The sequence below is a fragment of the Giraffa tippelskirchi genome, chromosome 3, assembly GCF_054371585.1.
Source record: "Giraffa tippelskirchi isolate mGirTip1 chromosome 3, T2T-mGirTip1v1.2.pri, whole genome shotgun sequence".
In the NCBI taxonomy this organism is placed as follows: Eukaryota; Metazoa; Chordata; class Mammalia; order Artiodactyla; family Giraffidae; genus Giraffa; species Giraffa tippelskirchi.
In genome coordinates this window covers 9,276,495-9,301,600 of record NC_137277.1, presented here as the reverse complement: position 1 = coordinate 9,301,600, position 25,106 = coordinate 9,276,495, and the positions used below count along the sequence as shown (strand labels likewise).

The window sequence follows — 25,106 nt, the reverse complement described above, 5'->3', positions numbered from 1 at the left end:
CTGAAAGAGGTATAATTAAGTGGAAGAATTTAGAATATCTGCATTTTTTCCCTCTATCATTCTATTAGATGTATATACATATATATACATACAATTATATATGGTAAAATATACATAATTTCATAAATTTACAGTTTTAGCCATTTTTTAAAATTGAAGTATAACTGACCTACAACTGTATGTTTGTTCCAGCTGCACAACATATGGATTCAATGTTACAACTCATACAAAACAATCACCACCATTTTAACCATTTTTAAGAGTGCAGCTCAGTGGCATTAAATACATTCACTTTGTTAGGCAACCATCACCACCATCCACCTCCAGAACATTTTCTTTCACATTCCCCAACTGAAACTCTATCCATTAACATTTTCCGTAGGATTTTGTAACAAAAGTTTAAATTCATGGATCATCTTTTGGCTACATCAAATTTTATCAACATCAGCTTCTACCATTTTGAGCTTTTGACATTATTTTCACCAACCTCCTATGTCTGGGGTCCATTTTATAACATCTAAATTTTTAAAATATTTATTTATTTTATTTATGTATTTGGCTGCACCGAGCCTTAACTGTGGCGCGTAGGATCTTTTAGTTGTGTCATGTGGGACCTAGTTCCCTGACCAGGGATCGAACCTGGGCCTCCTGCACTGGGAGTGTGGAGTCTTAGCCACTGGACCACCAGGGAAGTTGCACAACTTTTTGGTAACTTTTATTTTTATCATTTTCAAGTTGCAATAATAGTACAAGGAATAATCATGTGCCCTTTACTCAGATTTTATTTAATTTTGCCTATGTGTGTTGTCATTCTCGCTTTATTCCTTTCTCTCTCTCTCTATACACACACACACACACACACACACACACACACACACACACACACACACATATACACACACATAACACATGCATATACACACATGTATGTATATATTTTTTTATTCTGAGCCATTTACTGAGATTTTATTGAGGCATGGCTGATTTACAATATTATATACATTAACTTTCAGGTATACAAATATAGTGATTTACAATTTTTAAACATTATACTCCATATGTAGCTGTTATATCAGCTCTTTTCCCTGTGCTATTCAACATACCCTTGTAGCTTATTTGGGTTTTAATTTTATTTATTTATTTTTGGCTGTGCTGGATCTTCATGGCTGTGCAGGCTTTTCTCTAGTGGTGAAAGCGGGGGCTGCTCTCCCAGTTGCGGCACGAGGGCCTCTCACTGCAGTGGCCTCTCTGTGGAGCACAGGCTCTACGCTGTGCAGGCTTCAGTAGTTGCGGTAGCTGTGGCTACCCAGCTCCAGAGCACAGGCTCAACAGCTATGGCGCACGGGCTTAGCTTTTCCACGGCATGTGGGATCTTGCTGGATCAGGGATCAAACCCATGTCTCCTGCATTGGCAGGCAGATTCTTTACCACCGAGCCACCAGGGCTAATCCAGTCAAAGTGTTAGTCCCAAGGATAACATCCCAGGGCTTTCTGGGATGAAGCCAGACGTCAGGTGGAGCCCAGGACCGAGCAGCCATGAAAAGGTGGAGCAAAAAAAAAGGGGGGACAGGGACTTCCCTTAACCACTGGGCAGTCCAGTGGTTAAGACTCCACACTCCCAGTGCAGGGGGTGTTGTGGTTCAATCCCTGGTCTGGAGACTGAGATCCCACATGCCATGTGGTTTGGCAAAAAAATTAAAAAAGGAAAAGAAACTGGTTTAGGGAGCTCTTTCTCTTCGCGTTGGTTGCGAGTTGACATTTTTGCTTCACTTCTCAGCCAGAGGGGTGGCTCTGGGCAACACACATGGCATGGACCTGGGCCAGACCTTCCCTGGAGCCCACTCGAGCCAGGCGGGGGGTGGGCCATGGAGACTTGTACTCAGGTTCAGAGCAGCGAGAAGAATGGATTCTGGCCGCGGGGCGAGGGGTGCCAGAGAACAAACAGAGACGCTGCTGGGGTCGGGTAGAGCTGGGGCCAGCAGGAGAGGGAAGCAGTGGGGCTCTTACATGCCGGTGGCAGTGGCAGGGTTCAGGTGTCATCAGGACTCCTGGAAGATTGTTTTCAAAATAATCTGCAGCAGGAAGGAAAAAATACAACAGTTCCAGAGTTGGAGAGGCTCTTGGGAGGATCTCTTAGGAAGGAATTTGATTAAAGAAACAGGCTGCCTTTGTGGTCACAGGAAATGTAACTTAAATGAGCTCCTTTCCATCCCTCATTTGAAATGTTTCCATGAACCAAACATACACTTCCCTCCGGCTCGCTGCCCGTTTCTGTATGACCCATGAGATAAGAATGGCTTAACGTTTTAAAATGGTTCAGGAAAAAAATCAAAACAAGGATATTTTTTATGACATGTAAAAATTACATGACATTCAAATTTCTGCATCCATAAATAGTTTTATTGGAGCATGTGTGTGCTAAGTCGCTTCAGTTGTGTCTGACTCTTTGCAACCCCATGGGCTGTAGCCCCCCAGGCTCCTCCGTCCATGGGATTCTCCAGGCAAGAATACTGGAGACGGTTGGCATTTCCTCCTCCAGGGGATCTTCCCAACTCAGGGATCCAACCTGGATCTCCTACATCTCCTGCATTGGCAGGCGGATTCCCTACCACTGAGCCACCAGGGAAGCCCACAAGGCAGCTTTTGAGTAGCAATGGCAAGAGTTAGGTAGTTTTGTCAGAGACCGTATGGCTTCCCAAATCTAAAATATTTATTAGGTTTTTTAAAAACAGATGTCATTTATGGCTAAGGCTACCCAGGTGGCTCAGTATTAAAGAATCCTCCTGCCAATGCAGGTGATGCGTGTTGGATCCCTGGGTTGGGAAGATCCCCTGGTCAGACCCAACTGAGCACATATATATATACTTTTATGAATGCTTGTTTTTTTCCTCAGTTAAAAAAGTAATACAAGGGATGTCCCTGGTGGTCCAGTGGCTCAGACGCCATGCTTCCAATGCAGGGAGCATGGGGTTCGATCCCTGGCTGGGGAACTAAGATTCCACATGCTACACAGCATGGCCAAATAAATAAATTAAATTAATTAAACAAGGAGTATTCATTTTAAAAAGTAACACATGTTCACGGTAGAAAATATGGAAATGGATTTTTTTTTTTTAAAAGCACTTGCGACACCACTGGTAAATGGTTTTTTCAGATGCATATACATGCCTCTAAGGGTCTGGCTGTGTATGTATCATAAAACTAGGGAGATGCTAGGTTAGTTATTTTTTGTGTTTTTGCTCTTACTTTTGAATCAATTTAACATATCCTAAGTAATTTTCACAAACTTCAATCTATTACCTGATTATATCAGAATTTAACCTAATTTAATCTAAGATATTTAGGTTGTTTCCAAGTTTTGAACATTAATAAAGCTGTAGAGACTATCTTTCAGTGTTTCTCTGATTATCCCGAAAACAAATTCCAAGCATTAGAATTACTGAGTCAGTAGACTTGCGTCCATTTTGCCAAGCTGTACCCCAGAAACATCAAGTCGACATGTGTTTCCACCGGAAGGACCAAGGAAGCCTCCCCCACTTCACCACATTCTCATCAACATTGGACATAATTATAGTAGAACATTTCCATCAAGAGGTGGGAGAGGACTCACTGTCAGTTACATTTCTATGATCAATGTGAAGTAAAAGTGAAAGTCGCTCAGTTGTGTCTGACTCTTTGCAACCCCATGAACTATACAGTCCATGGAACTCTCCAGGCCAGAATACTGGAGTGGGTAGCCTTTTGCTTCTCTGGGGGACCTTCCCAACCCAGGGATCGAACCCAGATCTCCCGCTTTGCAGGCAGATTCTTTACCAGCTGAGCCACAAGGGAAGCCCTATGATCAGTAGTGCATTTTAATCTTCCATCATGTCTACTGGCCATCTGTATTTATTTTTTAGTTATCACTTATTCTTTGTCCATTTTTTCTATTTATTTCTGTTCTTAAAGAGAAATAAGACCTGTTCTTATTACATTTAATAAGAGGTACAAACTACTATATATAAAATAAATAAGCTACAAGGTTATATTGTACAGTGCATGGAATATAGCCAATATTTTATAACTTTCAATGGAGTATAAGCTATATAAAAATATTGAATCACTATGTTACACATACTATTGCAAATCACCTAAATTTCAGTTAAAAAAATAAAGAACTATTTTATTGACTTGAAGGACTTCCCTGGTGGCTCAGTGGTAAAGAATCCACCTGCTAAGGCAGGAGACATAGGTTTGATCCCTGGGTAGGGAAGATCCCCTGGAGAAGGAAATGGCAACCCACTTCAGTAGTTTTGCCTAGGAAATCCCATGGACAGAGAAGCCTGGTGGGCTACAGTTTAAGGGGTTGCAAAAGAGTTGGACATGACTTGGCGACTAAACAGCAACTGATTTGAAAGTGCTCTTTGTGTGGTAAGGATATTAACTATGTGGATTAAAACTGGATGCTATAGGGAGTTCTCTGGCAGTCCAGTGGTTAGGACTCTGGACTTTCACTTTGGAGGGCCAGGGTTCAATTGCTGGTCGGGGAACTAAGATCCCGAAACAGCCAAACAAAACAAAACAAAACCAAAGACCTGAATGTAATAAAAGTCTTATTATGGTGGCAGCTAATCAGGGGTGGGGGGACGGGGAATTGGAGGAAGGTGGTGAAAGGTACAAACTTTCAGTTATAAGATAAATTATAAGATAAATAATCACTAGGGATATGATGTACAATGTGATAAATTAAATTAACACTGCTGTATGTTATATATGAAAGTTGTTAACAGAATAAATCCTAAGAATTCTCACCACAAGGGAAAAATTTTCTTTTTCTTTTCTTTTGTATCTATGAGATGGTAGATGTTCACTAAAACTATCGCGGTTCATTTCATGATGTTTGTAAGTCAAATCATTATGCTGTACACCTTAAACTTATACAGCACTGTATGTCAATTTTAACTCAATAAAACTGGAGGAAAAAAGTAAATATTAAAAAAAAAAGTTAAGCTAATCAGGTACCCACTTTCCCAGAAAAAGAAAAGAGAAAAAGTAGTAATTGTATATTTTCTGGGTCCATGGAAAATATTTTCCCCAATCTATCCTTTGATTTTTTAAAATAATTTTTTAAATTGAAGTATAGGTGATTTACAATGTTTCAGGTATACAGCAAAGTGATTAAGTTATATATATATATTCTTTTTCAAGTTCTTTTCCATTATAGGTTATTACAAAATACTGAACATAGTTCCCTCTGCTATAGTTCCCTCTACTATACAATAGTAGGTCCTTGCTGTTTATTTTACATGTCTGTTAATTCCAAATTCCTAATTTATCCCCCTCCTTCCCTTTTGGTAACTGTTAAGTTTGCTTTCTTGTCTGTGAGTTATTTCAGTTTTGTAAATAAGTTCACCTGTATTGTTTTTTAAGATTCCAAAGTGAAATCATATGATATATGTCTTTGACTTCACTTAGTATAATAATCTCTAGGTCCATTTACATTGCTGCAAAAGGCATTACATCATTCTTTTTATGGCTGAGTAAAATTCCAGTGTGTGTGTGTGTTTGTATAAAATGCATCTTCTTCATCCATTCATCTATGGGTGGACATTTAGGCTATGAACTGGGGTGCTGCTAGGAACATTGGGGTGCACATATCTTTTCGAATTAGAGTTTCGTCTTTTCTGGACAAAACAAAAATTCCACTCCTGGACATAAATCAGGAGTGGAATTGCTGGATTGCTGGAACATATGGCAATTCCATTTTTAGTTTTTTAAGGAACCTCCATGTGGTTCTGCATAGTGGCTGCACTAGAAGGGTTCCTTTTTATCCTTAGACTATTTTTTATTATTATCCTTAGACTTTTAAAAGGATTCACCACATTAAATTTGTACTAAACATTCATGTGGCCAAATCCATCCAACCTAACCCCATGGAGCTGGCATTGCATCTGTGCTTACACATAAGCAGGCTAATACTTTCTCATACCTGCCTGGCCCCATGCAGATCCCACCTGTGTGCCCAGGACCAGCCTCCGCAGATCATCTGGGGCTGTTTCAGAGGGAGGTGAAGTTCAGGAAGCAAGAGTGGCCCTCGATCCTTATCGTCAGGTCCCGTGAATGCCAGGATGCCAAAGAGCTAGCAAGGTGACTCCCTGTACCCTCTGCCTGCCCACCTCGCCTCACGTGTAGGGGCTATGCCAAGACACACTCTGTCCACAGTGAAGGGATGCACTCTACCTGGGTGAGCACGTAGTCCTCCTGGGTTAGGTTCCAAAGGATTTCAAAGTGGTCCACATCGTGGAGCTCTTCGAAGGAGGCTTTCCACCCTCCTTGGCACAACGTCTGTGTGAGAGAAACGAGGGAAGAGGAACATGAGGCTTGTTGGGGGGGGGCGGGCGGAGGTGAAGAAGGGTTCTCGCACCTGCCCGGCACGTACCAGGTGCTCACTAAGCATTTATTGAAGAAAGGACTGGTATCATAGGGTCCACTTGGGTGAAATAAGCAGGAAGATAATAAGATTGCATGACCCTCAACCTCGAGCCAAAAGAGGGGTGCCTGGGGTACCTGATAAAACTCCCTGGACTGTCGGTGGAATTCAGGGCTGTCGTGTTGGCCCACAGTCACCAGGATGTGGCAGGCCGGATCCACGGGCTGGGTGGGGGCCGTCTCCAGGTGCCACAGCGGGCTGTTCCTCTGAGCATCCTCCCTGGTGTGGGGGTAGGGGTCAGGGAGTCAGGACAGAGGAAAGCCTTTGTTGCAGCCCTGGCCCTCCTCACTGGCTGCAGGCCAGCTGAGGGGGATGAGGGGACAAGTGACTTACAGGGTTGGGAGGAGGGGGGCGTTCTCAGAGGTGTGCATGATGGGCTCCAGGTCGTAGACCCCACTCAGCAGGAAGAAGCCTGTGAAGGTAAAGAACAGTCACTGCGCCAGACTGCAGGTGGGGCCAACGCCCCACCCAGACGGGACCTCTTGTAAGCACCGGATGGGGCAAGATGGGGCCAGCCTGCCTCCAGGGCCAGAGGGGCAAGACCGGGGAAGGGGCAGAGAAGAAGCAAAGCAGGCCCTGCTCCCTGGGCCCAAAGCCCCCAGGTCAAGCCACTCACAGCTATTGAGATTTCAAGCAACTGGTATAGGCCCTCAGGCCCATCAGGGCAGGGTGAAGGCTGCCTTCTCAGATTCATTCCCCGTGGAAACCTTTGAGGTTGGGCGTGACTCCATGCTTGGTCCAGTTGGCCAGGAGCATCATGGCAGCAAGGTGGGCCCCAGCAGAGTGTCCACACAGGTAAATTCCCCTTCAGTGGGTCAGAGGAGAGAGCAGGGTTTGCCTTCAGTGTAACCAAAGCAACAGGCCAGTATCGAGGGGTCCCCATTTGCCTTCTGCTCCAAAGCCAGAGGGGATGGCTGGGCTGCATCCTAGGAGATGAATCCACTGTCCTCCCACTTAGTCTGACAAAAGGAAAATTTGCAGTGATACCCACTGGTTGCCTGGATACTGCTTCTGGACAAACACGATGCTCCGGGTCACCTGGTCTACCATCTGGTCCAGGGTGCCTGTGCGGAGGGCAGGAGCTGTGTCAGGCTCCATCAGGGGCTCTCTCCCCTCCAAATCCCAATGGCCCTTGTACTTGCAAGACCACCCTCATTACCTTTGGGGGCAACGTCATAAGCCACTATCATCACGGCCACTCCCTGTGCTGTCAGTGGGTTGACCATGAAGGCTGATGTTTCTTTACTGCGGAAGGAGACAAAGACATAACAACTGGAGGCCACTTGGCCACTAGACTGCTTCGGTGTCTGGTCCACCCAGAGCCCTTCCCCTCTCTGACCCAGTGAGGTAAGGGAAGAAGTGAGGCTTTGTCCTTACCACATCACATGCTAGCTGTGGTGCCCTAGAGATTATATTTAACCTCTAAGCCTGGTTTCCTCCTCTGTAAAATAGAGATAATTATGTTCTTTCTCTTAGGATGCTGTTTTTGAGAACTGAAGGAGATCAGACATGCAGGGAGCTTCACAAGGCAAAGAGTAAAAATGCAATAAATGGAGCATTAAAATGCTATGGTTGAAGAGCAGTAGATCCTATAACAAGCAACTCCTTAGTATGATCCTCAGGGAACAACACTGTCCATGAAGGTCCCAAATCAGTTCAGTTCAGTCGCTCAGTCGTGTCTGACTCTTTGCGACCCCATGAATTGCAGCACGCCAGGCCTCTCTGTCCATCACCAACTCCCGGAGTCCACCCAAACCCATGTCCATCGAGTCGGTGATGCCATCCAACCATCTCATCCTCTGTTGTCCCCTTCTCCTCCCGCCCCCAATCCTACCCAGCATTAGGGTCTTTTCCAATGAACCAACCCTTCGCATGAGGTGGCCAAAGTATGGGAGTTTCAGCTTCAACATCAGACCTTCCAATGAACACCCAGGATTGATCTCTTTTAGGATGGATTGACTGGATCTCCTTGCAGTCCAAGGGACTCTCAAGAGTCTTCTCCAACACCACAGTTCAAAAGCATCAATTCTTCGGCGCTCAGCTTTCTTCACCGTCCAACTCTCACATCCATACATGACCACTGGAAAAACCATAGCCTTGACTAGATGGACTTTTGTTGGCAAAGTAATGTCTCTGCTTTTAAATATGCTATCTAGGTTGGCCATAACTTTCCTTCCAAGGAGTAAGCGTCTTTTAATTTCATGGCTGCAGTCACCATCAGCAGTGATTCTGGAGCCCAAAAAAATAAAGTCTGACACTGTTTCCACTGTTTCCCCATCTATTTGCCATGAAGTGATGGGACCAGATGCCATGATCTTAGTTTTCTGAACGTTGAGCTTTAAGCCAACTTTTTCACTCTCCTCTTTCACCTTCATCAAGAGGCTCTTTAGTTCTTCTTCACTTTCTGCCATAAGGGTGGTGTCATCCGCATATCTGAGGTTATTGATATTTCTCCCGGCAATCTTGATTCCAGCTTGTGTTTTTTCCAGCCCAGCATTTCTCATGATGTACTCTGCATATAAGTTAAATAAGCAGGATGACAATATACAGCCTTGACATACTCCTTTTCCTATTTGGAACCAGTCTGTTGTTCCATGTCCAGTTCGAACTGTTGCTTCCTGACCTGCATACAGGTTTCTCAAGATACAGGTCAGATGGTCTGGTATTCCCATCTCTTTCAGAATTTTCCACAGTTTATTGTGATCCACACAGTCAAAGGCTTTGGCATAGTCAATAAAGCAGAAATAGATGTTTTTCTGGAACTCTCTTGCTTTTTCAATGATCCAGCGGATATTGGCAATTTGATCGCTGGTTCCTCTGCCTTTTCTAAAACCAGCTTGAACATCTGGAAGTTCACGGTTCACATATTGCTGAAGCCTGGCTTGGAGAATTTTGAGCATTACTTTACTAGCATGTGAGATGAGTGCAATTGTGCGGTAGTTTGAGCATTCTTTGGCATTGCCTTTCTTTGGGATTGGAACGAAAACTGACCTTTTCCAGTCCTGTGGCCACTGCTGAGTTTCCCAAATTTGCTGGCATATCGAGTGCAGCACTTTCACAGCATCATCTTTGAGGATTTGAAATAGCTCAACTGGAATTCCATCACCTCCGCTAGCTTTGTTCGTAGTGATGTTTTCTAAGGCCCACTTGACTTCACATTCCAGGATGTCTGGCTCTAGGTGAGTGATCACTCCATCGTGATTATCTGGGTCGTGAAGATCTTTTTTGTACAGTTCTTCTGTGTATTCTTGCCACCTCTTCTTAATATCTTCTGCTTCTGTTAGGTCCATACCATTTCTGTCCTTTATCGAGCCTATCTTTGCATGAAATGTTCCTTTGGTATCTCTAATTTTCTTGAAGAGATCTCTAGTCTTTCCCAATCTGTTGTTTTCCTCTATTTCTTTGCATTGATCGCTGAGGAAGGCTTTCTTATCTCTCCTTGCTATTCTTTGGAACTCTGCATTCAGATGGGAATATCTTTCCTTTTCTCCTTTGCTTTTCGCTTCTCTTCTCTTCCCAGCTATCTGTAAGGCCTCCTCAGACAGCCATTTTGCTTTTTTGCATCTCTTTTCCATGGGGATTTTCTTGATCCCTGTCTCCTGTACAATGTCACGAACCTCTGTCCATAGTTCATCAGGCACTCTGTCTATCAGGTCTAGTCCCTTAAATCTATTTGTCACTTCCACTGTATACTCATAAGGGATTTGATCTAGGTCATACCTGATCTAGGTCCCAAATACCTCTCTGCTTATCTTAGGGTACCTACCCACTGGGGCCAGTCCCAGTTTGCCTGGGACTCTCTCTTTTTTTTACTGGTGAAGGCCCCAAGTCCTGGGAAACCACTCGGTTCTGAGCAAAATGGGATGGTTAGTCACTGTGCTTTTCCATGATTGGAGAGTAGACTGAACATGCTTTTCACTGAATATAGTGGGTTCAACAGTGTCCCCCCTCAAAAGACATGTCCAAATCCTAAACCTTGGTACCTGTAAATGTGACTTTATCTGAAATAGGGTCTAGGCAGGTATATGCTTCCCAAGTGGCTCGGTGGGTAAAGATTCCACCTGCAATGCAGGAGACTCAGGAGATGTGGGTTCAATCCCTGGGTCAGGAAGATCCCCTGGAGAAGGGCATGGCATCCCACTCCAGTATTCTTGCCTGGAGAACCCCATGAACAGAGGAGCCTGGTGGGTTACAGTCCATAGGGTCACAAAGAGTCAGATACGACTGAAGCGACTGAGCACACACACTATGCAGATATAATTCAGAATCTTGAGATGGGATCATCCTGGATTTAGGATGGGCCCTAAACCCAATGACCAGTGATGTTTTAACAGAAATGAGAGGAAGGATGGAGATGCAGACACACAAAGACCATGTGAAGATGAAAGCTGAGTTTGAAGTGATGCAGCCACAAAGTGAGAAAAGCTCGGAGCCCCCAGAAGCTGGAGACTTCGAACCTTGATTTCAGACTTCTGTCCTCCAGAACTGTGAGAGAAGACATTTCTGTCGTGGGAAGCCCCCACATTTGTAGTCAGTTGTCGCAGCAGTCCCAGGAAAGGAAGAGGCCAGGCAAAGATGAATCTCCCCTTTTCTCCATTCATCCACATTCCCTGACTCACCTTCCGCTCTGCCAGTATCCTCCGTGATAAAACACCAGGAAAGGCATGGCTGTGGGACAAAACAAAGGGCATGTGGGCCGAGGCAGGGCTCCCAGCTGAGATCTGAGGTCAGCCACCAGCCCCCAGTTACCTTCAGATACTGCCTCAGGAAGGTAGATGTCCAATTTCTCTCCTTCGCCCTCTCCATAGGCAACATCGAGCAGGCTCCTCCTGGTGGCCCGGGCCCTCTTGGTGACTGTCTCCGGAAACAGACAAGTCGCTGTCAGTACAACCTCAGGCAACAGCACTTTCTATTATTATTTTGCTGAAAGCCCCTTTGGGTCAACCAGTTGGCTCCAGCGGTCAGTGCTTCCCCAAGTTCATATGGTAATTGGGCCTGGGGTCTGAAGCATTCCCCCAGATGCATAGTTAAAAAGACATCAGAGTGGCCCATCTGAGTGGAGGCAGTACTATCTTTGATGTCTGTCTGGTGAGCTGGCAGTTGACCGGCACCATTTCTACCTCTACTCTATTACATGTTTATTATGTGTGCTACCCTTGGCTACATGCTCCAGGAAGTATAAAGTTTTCCAAGTATTTGAAAAAATAATCTTCTAGAAACTAAGATATAGAATCACTTGAAACAAATAGATAATAAAACACTATGAATATATAATTGAGTGCAGTGATGGCAGAGGTCACAGTGATGTGAAAATTGGCTTAGGACTGGGGTTGAGAAAAAGGAGGAAAGGGACTGTAAGTAAATTAAATATCAAAGGCAAAAGCGTAGAGGTTGGAGTGAAACGGAGCAGGACTCTATGGTCCTTGTCCCCCATGTCATCTGCCTGCCTTTTGTCTGCGGAACATTAGCCAAAGAATGAGTTTAATCAGAGAAGTGAGAAAATGCAGAAACAAAGAAAAACAGTCAAAGGAGACCAAATAACAATAATATCGTCAAAAAACATAGGCAAGGACTTTTAGTTCCTTCTCAAGGGCTATAGATTATATTCTGAGCCATTTCCTGTGAGCTGTCTTATAGGTAAAGCCCCCACCAGGCGGAAAAAGTTAACTACAGGATGACTAGACTACAGCCACGATGCAATCTGCCACAATTCTGAGAATGGCCTCAGAGAAATGGAGACAAACTGACTGTGGAACTGAAGATGAATTGTACCCAAAACAATCAAGATGATGCTGGTCAGACCACTGGTGACCAATTTCAAGATGACTGTCAGCGCTGACTGTGCTGTTTCTGCCTGTAGCTCCCTCTCCTTGTCTATTAAATCTCTTGCCCCCTGGTTGTCAGGGGGCAAGTCAGCATTTGAACAGGTGTCTGCCTCGCCCTCGCCTGCTGAGTTGCTGGCATCCAAAATAAAGCAAATTTTCGTTTCCACCAGCCTGGCCTCTTTACTGGCTTTTGAGAGGCGAGCAGCCAGCTGGACCCCACTTGCAGGAAGAGGAAGGGACTCTCTACGTTCATGGACTTTAAACTTCCCCCAAAGGCCCTACTTTCATCACTGAAACCCAGGCAGCTCAGCTCCCGCCACCACTGGGCACCGAGGAGTATAAACTGGAAAGTTCTTCCTGCGGGGCAACTTGGAAATATGTACCAAAGCCCAAGAAAATCATATTCCTTGATGCATAAGACCCTATCCATCCATTATTATAAGGAAGTAATCAGAAATATTTTTAATGACTTGCCTTACAGATGCTCATACTAATGTTATTTATGACAGCAAAATATTTTAGACACAGCCCAAGGGACCTACAACAGAAAACTGGCCAAATACATTATGATATATCCCCTTTCTCTCCTTTGTTTTTGATCTCAGCATTCATCCATCCTTCATATGTATTTTTCTTTATTTACTGTCACCCTCACTAGACCGTAAGCTCTGTGACAACAAGGACTTTGCTTTGCTTTGCTCACCTCTGTACAACAGAACCTGGTACATCAAAACCACTTAAAAGAAAATTGTGTAGGGAATTCCCCAGCAGTCCAATGGTTAGGACTCCGTGCTTTCACTGCTGACAGCTCGAGTTCAATCCCTAGTCTGGAACTAAGATCCCACAAATTATGCAATGAATAAATATTTCAATATGCAGTGTTGGGTCAATTGAATGGGAAAAAAAAGTTTCTTGATCCCTATCTCATACCATGTCAGATCAGTTCCAGATGGACTACAGCTTTAAATATGAGAGCAAAGACAATAAAGCTTTTATTTTTATGTTATTTTTTACTGATATGTTTTTAACACTTATTTTTATTTATTTATTTGGCATTGCATTTATGATGATAATTTGAAATGTACTTTTTAAAATCTTTTTTATTTATTTTATTTTTGGCTGTGCTGGCTCTTCATTGCCGCATACAGGCTTTCTCTAGATGCGGCAGGGGCTATCGTTCCCTGCGGGGCATGGGCCGTGGCTTCTCTTGCTGCAGACCACAGGCTCTAGGCACAAGGGCTTCAGCACTTTCAGTGTGTGGCCTCAGTAGTTGTGGCCCTTGGCCTTAGTTGCTTCGTGGCATGTAGGATGTTCCAGGACCTGGGATCCAACCGGTGTCCCCTGCATAGCAAGGTGGGTTCTTTTTTGTTTTTGTTTTTGCTTTGACACAAAAGTAGGATTTATTGGTGGACATGAGTAAAGAAGAGACAGCGCCAAGCCTCTCATGAGTGCAGGGCCCATCATTTGTCCAAGGGGACACTATAAGGGATGTCTTTGGCCCCACAGCCATCTGGCATGAACTGTTTCTCTGCTTCCATGTTTTCAAATTTATCTGAATTAAACTTGGTAAATTCCCACTTCTGGTGGCCAGGGAACTTGAACTTGGCCCTGCGCAGGACCTCAGTCACATGCTCCTTGTTCTGCAGCTTGGTGAGGATGGACACATCTTGTTGATGCAGATGACATGGAAGGGGTGGAGCCCCACTCGGAGGTGAAAACCATCTTTGCACTGTTTTCACCATGGATTTGTTGGCACAAAAACGGGCAGCCTCCGGGGCTTTGGAGGAGAGCGGCTCACACTCGTCTGACACCGTGTGGCCACAGAGTGGGAACCCATCCATTTTTGCCTTCTGCTCCAGGTCAAAGATGCAGATCTTAGCATCAGGGATACCTTGGCAGAAGTCAGACTTTGGGTTCGGTTTGTTCTGACAATACCGGTAACACCGGGTGGGGCGGCAACCCGTGGTGAGACGAGGATCTTAAATGGGGTGCCGAAGGGAGAGAGTGAGGCGGATTCTTAATCACTGGACCACCAAGGAAGCCCTAACTTGAAACATGTTTTAAGAATGTCATCATATTTTGTAAACTATGTTGAAAAGTTGATGGGCAGGTACCTGTGAAAGTTATGAGCTATCTGAGCATTAAGTGAGATACCACTACTTTTTCTTTTGAAGAAACAATCTGCTTATAAAAATATACAGCAGCCATTTCCATGAAATACCCGACAAGGTGACTGTCATTATTAATATGGATATGGAATCTCTCTCCCCTAAATCCAAATGGCAGCATATGAAATGCATTTCTGCCTGTTTCACTTAATATTTCTTGGAGATCTTTCCTAATCAGTACATAGACAGCTTCCTCATTCTTTGCTTTCTTTTTTAATAAATAGCAAGTGAGTGAGTGAAGTTGCTCAGTCATGTCCAACTCTTTGCGACCCCATGGACTGTAGCCTATCAGGCTCCTCTGTCCATGGGATTTTCCAGGCAAGAATACTGGAGTGGGTTGCCATTTCCTTCTCTTAGGAGATCTTCCCCACCCAGGGATCGAACCCGGGTCTCCCGCATTGTAGACAGACACTTTACCGTCTGAGCCACCAGGGAAGTCTTTCAATAAATAGGTAACTTGCTATTCCGTCCTATGGCTGCACCTTAATTTATTTAACTGGTCGTGCCAGTTTTTAGGCCAAAGCAAACCTCACCAGATCATCAGGAAAGTCTCTTGGCTCCCTCTCTGTTTATCCAGAATTTTCTCCCTGCCCCCACTAAGACCACCCTGGATCCCCCTCTCCTCTCCCCCACTCTCACCAGGGCTCCCTACAGCTCCACAGGTGTGAGCCAGGTATAACTTGCATCACATCCCATTGACAGGTTCCTGTCAGTTGCTGGGGCTGCCCTAATGAAATGCCATACATACAGCCAGGGGCTTCGATGACAAGACATTTATTTCTCGGAGTTCTGGACCCTGGAAAGGAGGATCAAGGTGCCGGCAGGGGAGGTGTCTGGCGAAGGTCCTCCCAGGGATGGCAGAGGGCCTTCTGGCTGGGGGCTCCCATGGCCTCTTTGGGTTTGGGAGCAGCTCTCCTTCTCTCTAGGGAGACGAACCCCCTGTGTCTCTTCAAACAATCCTACTGGATCAGGACCCCACCCTTCCAACCTCATTTAACTTTTTCCCTCCTTAGAGGCCCCCTCTCTAAACACAGCCCCACTAGGAGCTAGGGCTTCAACGTGTGAGTTTTTTTTAATAATTATTATTATTTTAAAAATATTTATTTATTTGGCTGCATCAGGTCTCAGTTGCAGCATTCAGGCTTAGCTGCTCCTCGGCACATGGGACCTTAGTTCTCCGACCAGGGAGCAAATCTGGGTTGCCTGCATTGGAAGGCAGATTCTTAACCATTGGACCACCACGGAAGTCCCAAGTAATTATTCTAATGGAAGACAGTTTTTTTCCTCCTTTTCTTTTTTTGGCTGTGCTGTGCGGCATATCTTCGTTCCCCAACCAGGAGTCGAACTCATGCCCCTTCAGTGGAAGCTCAGAGTCTTACCCACTGGACCTCCAGGGAAGTCCCTTCAACATGTGAATTTTTCAGTCCATGACAGCCCCACACTCCCTCCCAAAAGCCCCAGAGCTCCCCTGCTCTGAGCCTTCCCTGAGAGGTCTGCCAACCACCCTCCCTCCAGGCGTGAAGGTGTTTGTTCTGGACAAGCTCCTCACACCGCAGGCTCAGCAAAGGGGAGCGATTTAATTAACACAAGAGTTCTGGAAGTACACATGGACCCACGAGATTCATGTTGTGCCAAAACGAAGAAAAAGATAATGAAACGTATGCTCTAAGTTGAAGAGCAATTAAAACCAAGCAGCTGTCAAGATTCGTTGTCACGCATAAAAAAAAGTCTCCCTCTGATATTAAAAAACCCAACTGAGCCTGACACAGAGAAACTGCCTCTCTCCAGGAGGTGGCGTGATGGGTTGATGGCAGGCAGCTGGGTGCAGGCACAGAAACTAGGGTGACTCACCGTCTCCCCCCAGAGCCTGAATACTGCCAGCCCTCCAGGTGCTGCAACTACAGGCAGGGACGCAGAGGGGCTTCAACAAGACGCCCCAGGATAAACCCAATTACAAACTTCCTTTTTTGAGAAAGCAAAAATTCAGTTTCTAGTGCTCACAGTCCAAAGTGTTACAGCTCCGACAGAGAGAAACTGCAGGTCTCTGGACCCAACTGGGCATTGTGTGAGAGCAATTAGGAGGAGCAGGGGCCAGAATCCCTAGAGACTAATGCAGGCATGGGGCAGGGAGACCCATCAGATGGTGTCAGAAAGCTGAAGATCAAGGGTTAATCAGGTGCTGTGGGAGCAATTTAAGAAACGGTTAGGGTCCACCAGCCTTCTTTTTTTTTTTTAAGTTATGCTTTATTTTGATTTATTTATTTTCTGTACACTCTTTTTTTTTTTTGGCCTGGTCACACAGCATGTGAGATCTTAGTTCCCCGACCAGGGATTGAACCTGCGCCCCCTGCGTTGGAAGCATGGCGCCTTAACCACACAACCATCAGGGAAGTCCCCTCATCTAGCTTCAGCACTATTCCCTCCCAGTCTTTTAATTCACGTAGCAAACAAGTATTTATATAAGCAGTGATCTTATGCCCATTTTGGAATTTCGCAGTGCTAAAATAGGAAAAAAAATATCCCAATCATGTGTGGCTTACCCCTTAAAGAGGGGGACAAGCAGTTATAAATGTCAGCTAGCAACATGTTCTATAAAAATGAGCCAGATCTGAAAAGACTACATACTGTGTGATTCCAACTATTCTGGGAGAAGTAAAACAATGGGAACAATGAAAAGATCAGTGGCTTCTGGGGGCTGGGGTGGGTGGGAGGAAAGGATCAATAGCCGAATACAGGATTTTTAAGTCTATGAACACAAATAGGGAGTATCTGCCAGGACCAGTGGACAAGCTGGAGAAGCTCTGGGAGGTTGTGGGGTAGGGTGGTTTCTGGGGTTCAGCCATGTTTAGTTCCTAGCCCGATCTGTAACAACCAAAGTCAGAGAAAAAGTGACTTTCCTTCTGATTCTCCACATGTGGGATCTTAGTTCCCCGACCAGGGATCAAACTGAGGCCCCTGCAGTGGAAGCCTGTGGTCTTAACCACTGGACTGCCAGGGAAGTCCCAATCATTTTAAAGTGAACAAGTCAAAATTGACGGTGTTAGTAAAAAAAAACAAAGGGAACAATTCAGTGGCAGTTAGCACATTCACAACGTTTTGCAACCATTACCTCTATCTAGTCCCTAAACATTTTTTTCAGGACTTCCCTGGTGGCTCAGTGATAAAAAGAATCTGCCTGCCAATGCAGGAGATGCGAGTTCAATCCCTGGGTCTGGAAGATTCCCTGGAGAAGAAAATGGCAACCCTCTCCAGTATTCTTGCTTGAGAAATCCCATGGACAGAGGAGCCTGGTGGATTACAGTCCATAGAGTCGCAAAGAGTCAGACATGACTGAGCAACTAAACAACAACAAAACATTTTTTGTCATCGCAGAAGGAAACCCATTAAGCAGCCACTGTAATCACAGCTTTCTGTCTCTACAGATTACTCTGTTCTGGATGTTTCGCATAAATGGAATTGTACATATAAATAATAATCATACATATAAATGTGACCTTTTGTGCCTGGCTTCTTTCAATGAGCACTGTGTGTTCAGGGTCCATCCATGTTCTAGTATGTTTCAGTAGTTGAATCCTTTTTTGTGCCCAAAATAATTCCATTGCATGGACATATCACACTTTGTTTATCCATTCATCTGTAGATGAATTTGGACTTTCCCCACCTTTTGGCAATTGTGAATAATGCTGCTATGAACATGTGTGTACATGTATTTGAGTACTTATTTTCAATTATTTGGGGTTAGAATTTTTTAATTGAACTATTGTTGACTTATTACATTAGTTTCATGTGTATGACATAGTGATTCAATATTTTATAGATTATACTTCATTTAAAGTTATTACAAAATAATGGCTATATTTCCCTCTGCTGTACAATAATATATCCTTGCTGCTTATCTATTTTACACATAGTATTTTCTATCTCTTCTAGAAAGAATTTTTAACACTGTTCATACTATCAAAAAAAAAAAAAATTGCAGGGAGCTACCTTGTGGTCCATTGGTTAGGACTTGGAGATTTTACTGCCATGGCCCTGAGTTCAATTCTTGGTCAGGTTACTAAGATCCTGCAAGCCATGCAGCTCAGCCAAAAAAAAAAAAAACAACCTCAAAAAACCTACAACAAACCAGGATTGCACACTATTAATACAGAACACTTTCTTCCAGGAGAAAATAAAAAGAGACTAGAAGAAACCACATTACAATGTGAACAATGAGTGGCAGAATTATTGATGGTTTTATTTTTCAAAATCCTTTTCAGTAAGCAAGTGCTCCTTTTGCAATGAGAAAACAACTGTTGCCTAAAAATGGCCAGCCTCAGATAGTGTAGGGCAGGGCTATTACAATGTGGTCTGTGAACACTGCGGGCCCCATAGTGTTTGCTACTGGTCCATGATGAACTAAGTAAAAAGGTGTAGGTAAACATTTATATATTAATGTATGCAGTTTGGTAGAATGGCTGTGTCTATTGAAATTAGGGCTAAGAAATATGGGCTTTCAAACAACTTGTACATGAAAGTTCACAGCCGCACTTTTCACGATCGCCAAAAGGGGGAAACAGCCCAAATGTCCATCAGCCGATGAATGGATAAACAAAACGTGGTCTATCCACACAATGGAAAATTATTCGTCCATAAATAGGAATGAAGCCGGGGCAGACTATAACAAGGACGGACCTCCAAAACCTTGTGCTAAGGGAAAGCAGCCAGACACAAAAGATCACATCTTGTCGGATTCCATTTATAGGAAACATCCAGAAGAGGAAAATCCATAGAGACAGAAAGCAGTCATTGGTTGCCAGGGCCTGCCTAACCGGTAGGGAGGTATCCTTTCAGGGTGATGAAAAATGTTTTGGAACCAGAGGAGATGGCGGTACAACATCGTGAATGTACTGAATGCTGCCGGCTTGTACACTGTAAAATGGTTAAAACGGTACATTTTAAGTCACGTGTATCCTATCACAGTTAAACAAAAGTGGGCCTGTATTTTGTGTGCCTTTGTCTTTTTCCTTTGGTTTTATCTGGTGTAAAGGAAAAAGGGCCAACTCAGCCTGGAAAATCCCATGGACGGAGGAGCCTGGTAGGCTACAGTCCATGGGGTCGCTAAGAGTCAGGCACGACTGAGCGACTTCACTTTCACTTTTCCCTTTCATCCACTGGAGAAGGAAATGGCAACCCACTCCAGTATTCTTGCCTGGAGAATCCCAGGGACGGCGGAGCCTGGTGGACAGAGTCGGACACGACTGAAGCGACTTAGCAGCAGCAGCAGCAGCAGCCTTAAAAGGTAGGAGGGTCCCTCGGAGAGGCTGTCAGTTGCAGAAGCTGTCAATCACGAGGCCCCCCCCCCCACCTCGCTGGTGATTGGCTCTCCTAGGGCGAGGCGTGGCTTGAGGGACAGGGAGTTTGGAAATGTGCCCCCAGCCTGGTTACACACACACCTTATTTAGTTTCTTGTACAATGTATTTTTGAAGAGGAAAAAAAAAAAAAACTAAAATAGTTGCTTGAGTTTACTGCAACTCATTTGAAAAGACCCTGATGCTGGGAAAGACAGAAGGCGGGAGAAGGGGACAACAGAGGATGAGATGGTTCGATGGCATCACGGACCTAATGGACATGAGTTTGAGTAAACTCTGGGAGTTGGTGATGGACAGGGAGGCCTGGCGTGCTGCAGTCCATGGGGTCGCAAAGAGTTGGACACGACTGAGCGGCTGAACTGAGCTGAGCTGAAACTTACTGCTATGCTCACTGCTTCCACTTCTGTAAAGTGGTCTGCTTATTGATGCTCACCACCTCTGCTTCTGTGAACCGGCCTGCTTACGGCTTCAACCAAACTGCGTAGGCTGGAAAGTCACTAGGACCCGGAAGCCCACGCTATATAAAAGATACCCAGAACAAAGCCCGGGCGCTCAGACCCTGGAGGCGACTCCGCGGAGGCTGGTGCTGAATAAACCCTGCTGTTCTGCATCTCCCAGTGTTGCTTATCTCTTTCCGTCGCCAGGGCTTCTAAAACATTTTTACTGACAGTCTTATTAAACAAATTTAATAGCTACTGGTAGAGGACATAGTTCTTCCAACTTCTGCCCGTGTTCACCTAGCCGTCCCCAGGTGCCTAGCCTGGGAGAGGCCAGGTCTTGGGGGAGAATAAATATGACCTACTCATTGGAAGAGAACAGTGCCCACCACAAGTTACTGGTGGAAGATGTCAGGATGGAGTAGATCAAAAGAAAAACAATTTCCTTCTTCCTGCCGCAAAAAAGGAAAAGAGAGTTTACCTCCCTCCTTTTTCTTGGAGAATTTATTTTTAGGAGACATCATAAATCCTTTCTCTACCCCTTTGGGAATGCATGTAAATATTTTTTAAAGCTAAATGAGTCTCTTGCCAGTTTTACAACTTAGGCGTGTTTTTCTCAAAGACCTGGGAGCTCTTTGGGTTTTTATTTTTTTGATGTGGACCATTTTTAAAGTTTTTTATTGAATTTTTTACAATACTGTTCCTGTTTTCTGTTTTTGTTTTTTGACTGTGAGGCATGTGGGCTTCCTGACTAGGGATCAAACACGCACCCCCTGAATTGGAGGATGAAGTCTTAACCACCAGACTGCCAGGGGAGTCCTTGGGAGCTATCTCTTTGAAATGTAATTATCAGCAAGATAATCCATGGGCGGGCAGGACCCTAATTTCAATACCTATCCAGCTGCAAGTTGCAAAGCCATTTTTTGTCATAAGGATATGGGGATTTTTTGTTTTCCTCTGGATAATGACAATTTGCAAACTCAGATGGCCAGCCTAATGACTGGGTGGATTTAGGAGAGACTAGGGTAGCACATGGGCTTCCCTGGTGGCTCAGATGGTAAAGAATCTGCCTGCAATGCGGGAGACCTGGGTTCTATCCTTGGGTTGGAAAGATCCCCTGGAGGAGGGCATGGCAACCCACTCCGGTATTCTTGCCTGGGAAATCCCACGGATAGAGGAGCGTGGCGGGCTACAGTCCACAGAGTTGCAAAGAGTTAGCAACTGAACAATGACAACAGTGTGGTGGTGCCTTTGGGAGGTAATTAGGTTTAGTTGCGGTCATGAGGATGGAGCCCTTGTGGTGGGATTAATGGCCTTATAAGAAGAAGAAAGGTAACCGTTTCTTTCTCGTCTTTCTGCCATGTGAGGATGCAGGGGGAAGAGTTCTAGCTGCAAGCCAAGAAGAGACCCTCACCAGGGGACCAAAGGAGCTGGCACCTTGACCTTGGACTTCCCAGCCTCCAGCACTAGGAGAAAGAGATTCCTATTGTTTAAGCCACCCAGCCCATGGCATTTTGTTATGCAACCTGAGCTGACCAATACAAAGACAGATAATATGTAAATGCAGTATTTTTTAAAATCAAAATTTATGCCAAAAAAGTCAATGATGAACAAAATGTCAACATTTCCAATAGCGACAGGCTCCAACCCTGTGCATGCATGGCTCTGCTCACTCACCTGGCCCAAATGCCCCATCATCACACTCACCTTCTTCACCAATGTAATGGGGCAGATGCACTAGCGGCACCTCTAGACCAGCTGGAGCATCGAAAACAGGAAGGGAGGTGGGATGTGAATGTAAAGCTGTCCATAGGGCTTCTCGGGAGGGATGGCTAAACACAGTCTCCGAGGGCTTACTTCGGAGTCTCAGAGTCTCTTCTTAGCCCTTGCTTCTTATGAGAGACTCCCTTTCTCTACAGGGTCAGCTCTGTTTTTCTGCTACCTGCTCACATAGGTGTCATGGCACACTCAAATATATACTGAGTCTATAGAGATATATTTGGTGCAGAGCTAGGCATGGTAGGGAACTCTGAAGAGCCCAGGACACAGCTCTAGCTCTATCAGGAGAGGGAAAGAGCTGAAATGTGCTGGAATAAAGCCCCACTAGCCTGTCCCTCCAGCTGGGTTATCTCAGTGTAGAGAACGTCAATCCCAGGAGCTCCATCTGGCCTGCTGGAACAAAGTGCATTTGCCAACCTCCAATTTTCCGACTTGCAGGAGGGGCTGGCTGCTTCCTCAGCCACACATTCCCTGTGGAACCTGCCTGCCCGACCCAGCTCAAAAGGTGGCAGCACACACTCTGGAGACCCAGGACTGGGATGGGAATCAACCTTGAGACTTCACTAGCTTACAGATTCCCAAGCCCTGATTTCATTAAAAAAAAGAAAAAAAGCTTCTTTGATTTGGTAAATAGCAACAACATTCCACTTTTAGCAGCTGAGTGGGAGACCTTCCTTTTTTCACTCTACTTCCCTGGGCCACTGTAGCCTTAAGGCCTGGGCATAGCTGGCTGGTTGGCTAATCAGGAAGGGATGTGGAGCACAGTCTCTGAGCCTGCCTCCCCCTGGCGGTCCTGCAGACAGGGCTCCCCAAGCAGATGAGATGCCTGGACTTTGGGAACCGTCCAGAGAGACTGGGGCTATGAGGCTCCTCCTCCCTGCCCCAGCATCTTGAACCACTGCCACATGCTAAAGTCCACTCAAAGCAGCCACAGAGAGGTCCTCCAGCACCTTCGTTTCCTATCTGTGAATAGGTCCTCATGGCCTCCTCTGCTCCCAGTCGGACGACCCATCTGCTGGGGGAGTACTGGTTATCCAGCTCCTGCGGGACACAGACATGAGGTTCCGTAAGACCTCTGAGCTCCACGCAGACCCTGCCCCCGCCCCTCTATGCGCCCGGCTGCTCCTCTCTGCCTGGAGAAGCACCTTCCCTGATATCTCTCATAGATGCCCTCAGCTTCCTTCAAGTTCCTCCAGCCTCCAGCTTGGCAACCCAGGCCCCACTCTCCCCTCACTAATCAACTAGATGTTTCAGATACAACAGAAACAAGATTGCAAGTGCCCTCAGACACTTTCAGTTAGGGCAGTGGCCTTGCCTTTAAACAGCCAGACAGCCTTAAAGGGACATAAGGACCCATAAAGATGTCCCAATGAATGCCACCATGGGCACCACTTCTACAGCAGCTAAGATCACAGGAAGCCAGAGAGCTGGGGTGGTCACTGCAGAGAAAGTGACGTGAAGCTGATCTTCCCTGACAGGACATAAATCTGACTGAATGTCACAGCACCTTCAGTGGCCCAGAGGTGAAGAGGAAGGAATCAAAGCTCAGATGATTGGAAATGTTGACCAACCCCAATTGCTGAAATACAGAGGAAGGGGGGCTGGAGGGTAGAGGGTCTTGGATGTCAAGCTAAGACGTTCAGACTTCATCAGAAAGTAATAAGGAACCAGGTTTTGGAGAAAGCGCTCAGACACACAACAACAACCACAAAACAAATAAAGAAAACAAACAAAAAAGGGCAAAAGCTGGACTGGGAAATTTGAAGACAGGGTGGCCTCATGGAAAGGTCTTAGGCTCTATAGTCAGATGGGCTGAGTGCCATCCAAACTCCAACACCTGCAGGCTGTTTTACCCTGGGCAACTTTCTTACAGTCAGTTCCGTCATCTGTATAATGAGCAAAACAATGGTCTTTCACTTCATGTACATATCCTATAGCTTTCAGCCCGGTTAGGCTGTACACCTGGTGAGGCTGAAAGCTATAAGGCATGTACATTGAAGTAAAGCTAACCATTCAGATGTGGGATTCCTCCTTGTCCCATTGAACAGGGTTCTTGGCCAGTGGTCTTTGGATCTGTACCATCTGTGCCCATAGGATGTTTGCAGCCATACCTGGCACACTCTGTGACTGATATCATCATCTTTATCGCTATTATTTACTTATAAGAATGGTAATGCAATGGGTTTCTGAGAATGCTCTCATATTGTAGGGGTTTGTGTGAGACAGAGAAAGACAAGAGAGAGAGACACACACACACACACACACACACACACACACACACACACAGAGGATGGAATTTCTTGGGGGCAGTATCCATAACTGTCATCACATTCTTAGATGTATCCATGACCTGAGAAAGAACTGCTGCTTAAAATGTAGGAAAACTAGTCAGAAAATTATAATTGAATGATAATCATAACAACTGCTTTGCATATGTGGTTTCTTTTTTTTTTTTTTTAATGGAAGAGAGAGAAAGAGTGGCTTTATTTCTTTGCCAGGCAAAGAGGGAGCACAGTAGGCTAGCGCCTCAAGAACTGTGCCCCACACACGTGGTTTCTAACCCTCACAACCATCCTGCAGTAATACCAGCCTTTCTGCTTCCTTCAGGTCTGGCACATTCTCTACACATTGCATAACCTCAGATTAAGGTTAGGAACTTCGGCCCCAACCTCCTCTGGGTTTATAAATATTAACATAGTCAGGGCTTCCATATTCCACCCTTAAAATCAGGCTAGCAAAAGCCTGTCTGTGGAGAGAAGTAAAATAAATCACAGTGCTAAAGCTTTGGGGGCATGGTACACAGTACCAACAGCCCCCACAGGAATGATTCTAAACTTTTCTCTCAACTCTCATCTCATGTCTGAGCTACACTCCTCAGCCCCAGCCTCTCTCCTTGTGATCCTCCTACCTCTTTAGACATCCTCTTCCAGGGAGCCTCGTGCCTGTGATTTCCGCCTAAGACGTCCATCCTCGCTTTGCAGCACCAGACGCGCGCGCGCGCGAGCCCGCCCCTACGCCCCTTTAATAGCAAGTGGGCGTGGCTCCGACCAGGCCCCCACCCAGATGAGCCACGCCC

The 25,106-nt window shown here is 45.3% G+C and overlaps 1 protein-coding gene and 1 pseudogene across 7 annotated transcripts; both read right to left on the bottom strand.

The window, feature by feature from the left end:
* Positions 1-936: 936 nt before the first annotated feature.
* Positions 937-25,025, bottom strand: AFMID (arylformamidase). 7 transcript variants are annotated; one of them, XR_014078477.1, is made up of 12 exons: positions 24,939-25,025; positions 22,981-23,071; positions 11,219-11,323; positions 11,089-11,137; positions 7,629-7,714; positions 7,461-7,533; positions 7,177-7,274; positions 6,803-6,881; positions 6,547-6,688; positions 6,220-6,324; positions 1,679-2,072; positions 937-1,365 (listed from the first exon to the last, which is right to left on the bottom strand). XR_014078477.1 is itself a non-coding variant. In XM_081575671.1 (12 exons), the coding sequence occupies exons 1-11, from the start codon at positions 24,996-24,998 to the stop codon at positions 2,040-2,042; spliced, it is 921 nt and encodes a 306-aa protein (XP_081431797.1). In that variant the 5' UTR covers positions 24,999-25,025; the 3' UTR covers positions 1,364-1,491; positions 2,008-2,039. The 7 variants fall into 7 exon arrangements, 6 of the variants coding, with proteins under 6 accessions (XP_081431798.1, XP_081431796.1, XP_081431800.1 ...); XM_081575671.1 differs by having other exon boundaries at positions 1,364-1,491; positions 2,008-2,072; XM_081575672.1 differs by having other exon boundaries at positions 937-2,072; positions 6,538-6,688.
* LOC145542341 (large ribosomal subunit protein uL16-like) lies at positions 13,755-17,048 on the bottom strand (annotated as a pseudogene).
* Positions 25,026-25,106: the final 81 nt, after the last annotated feature.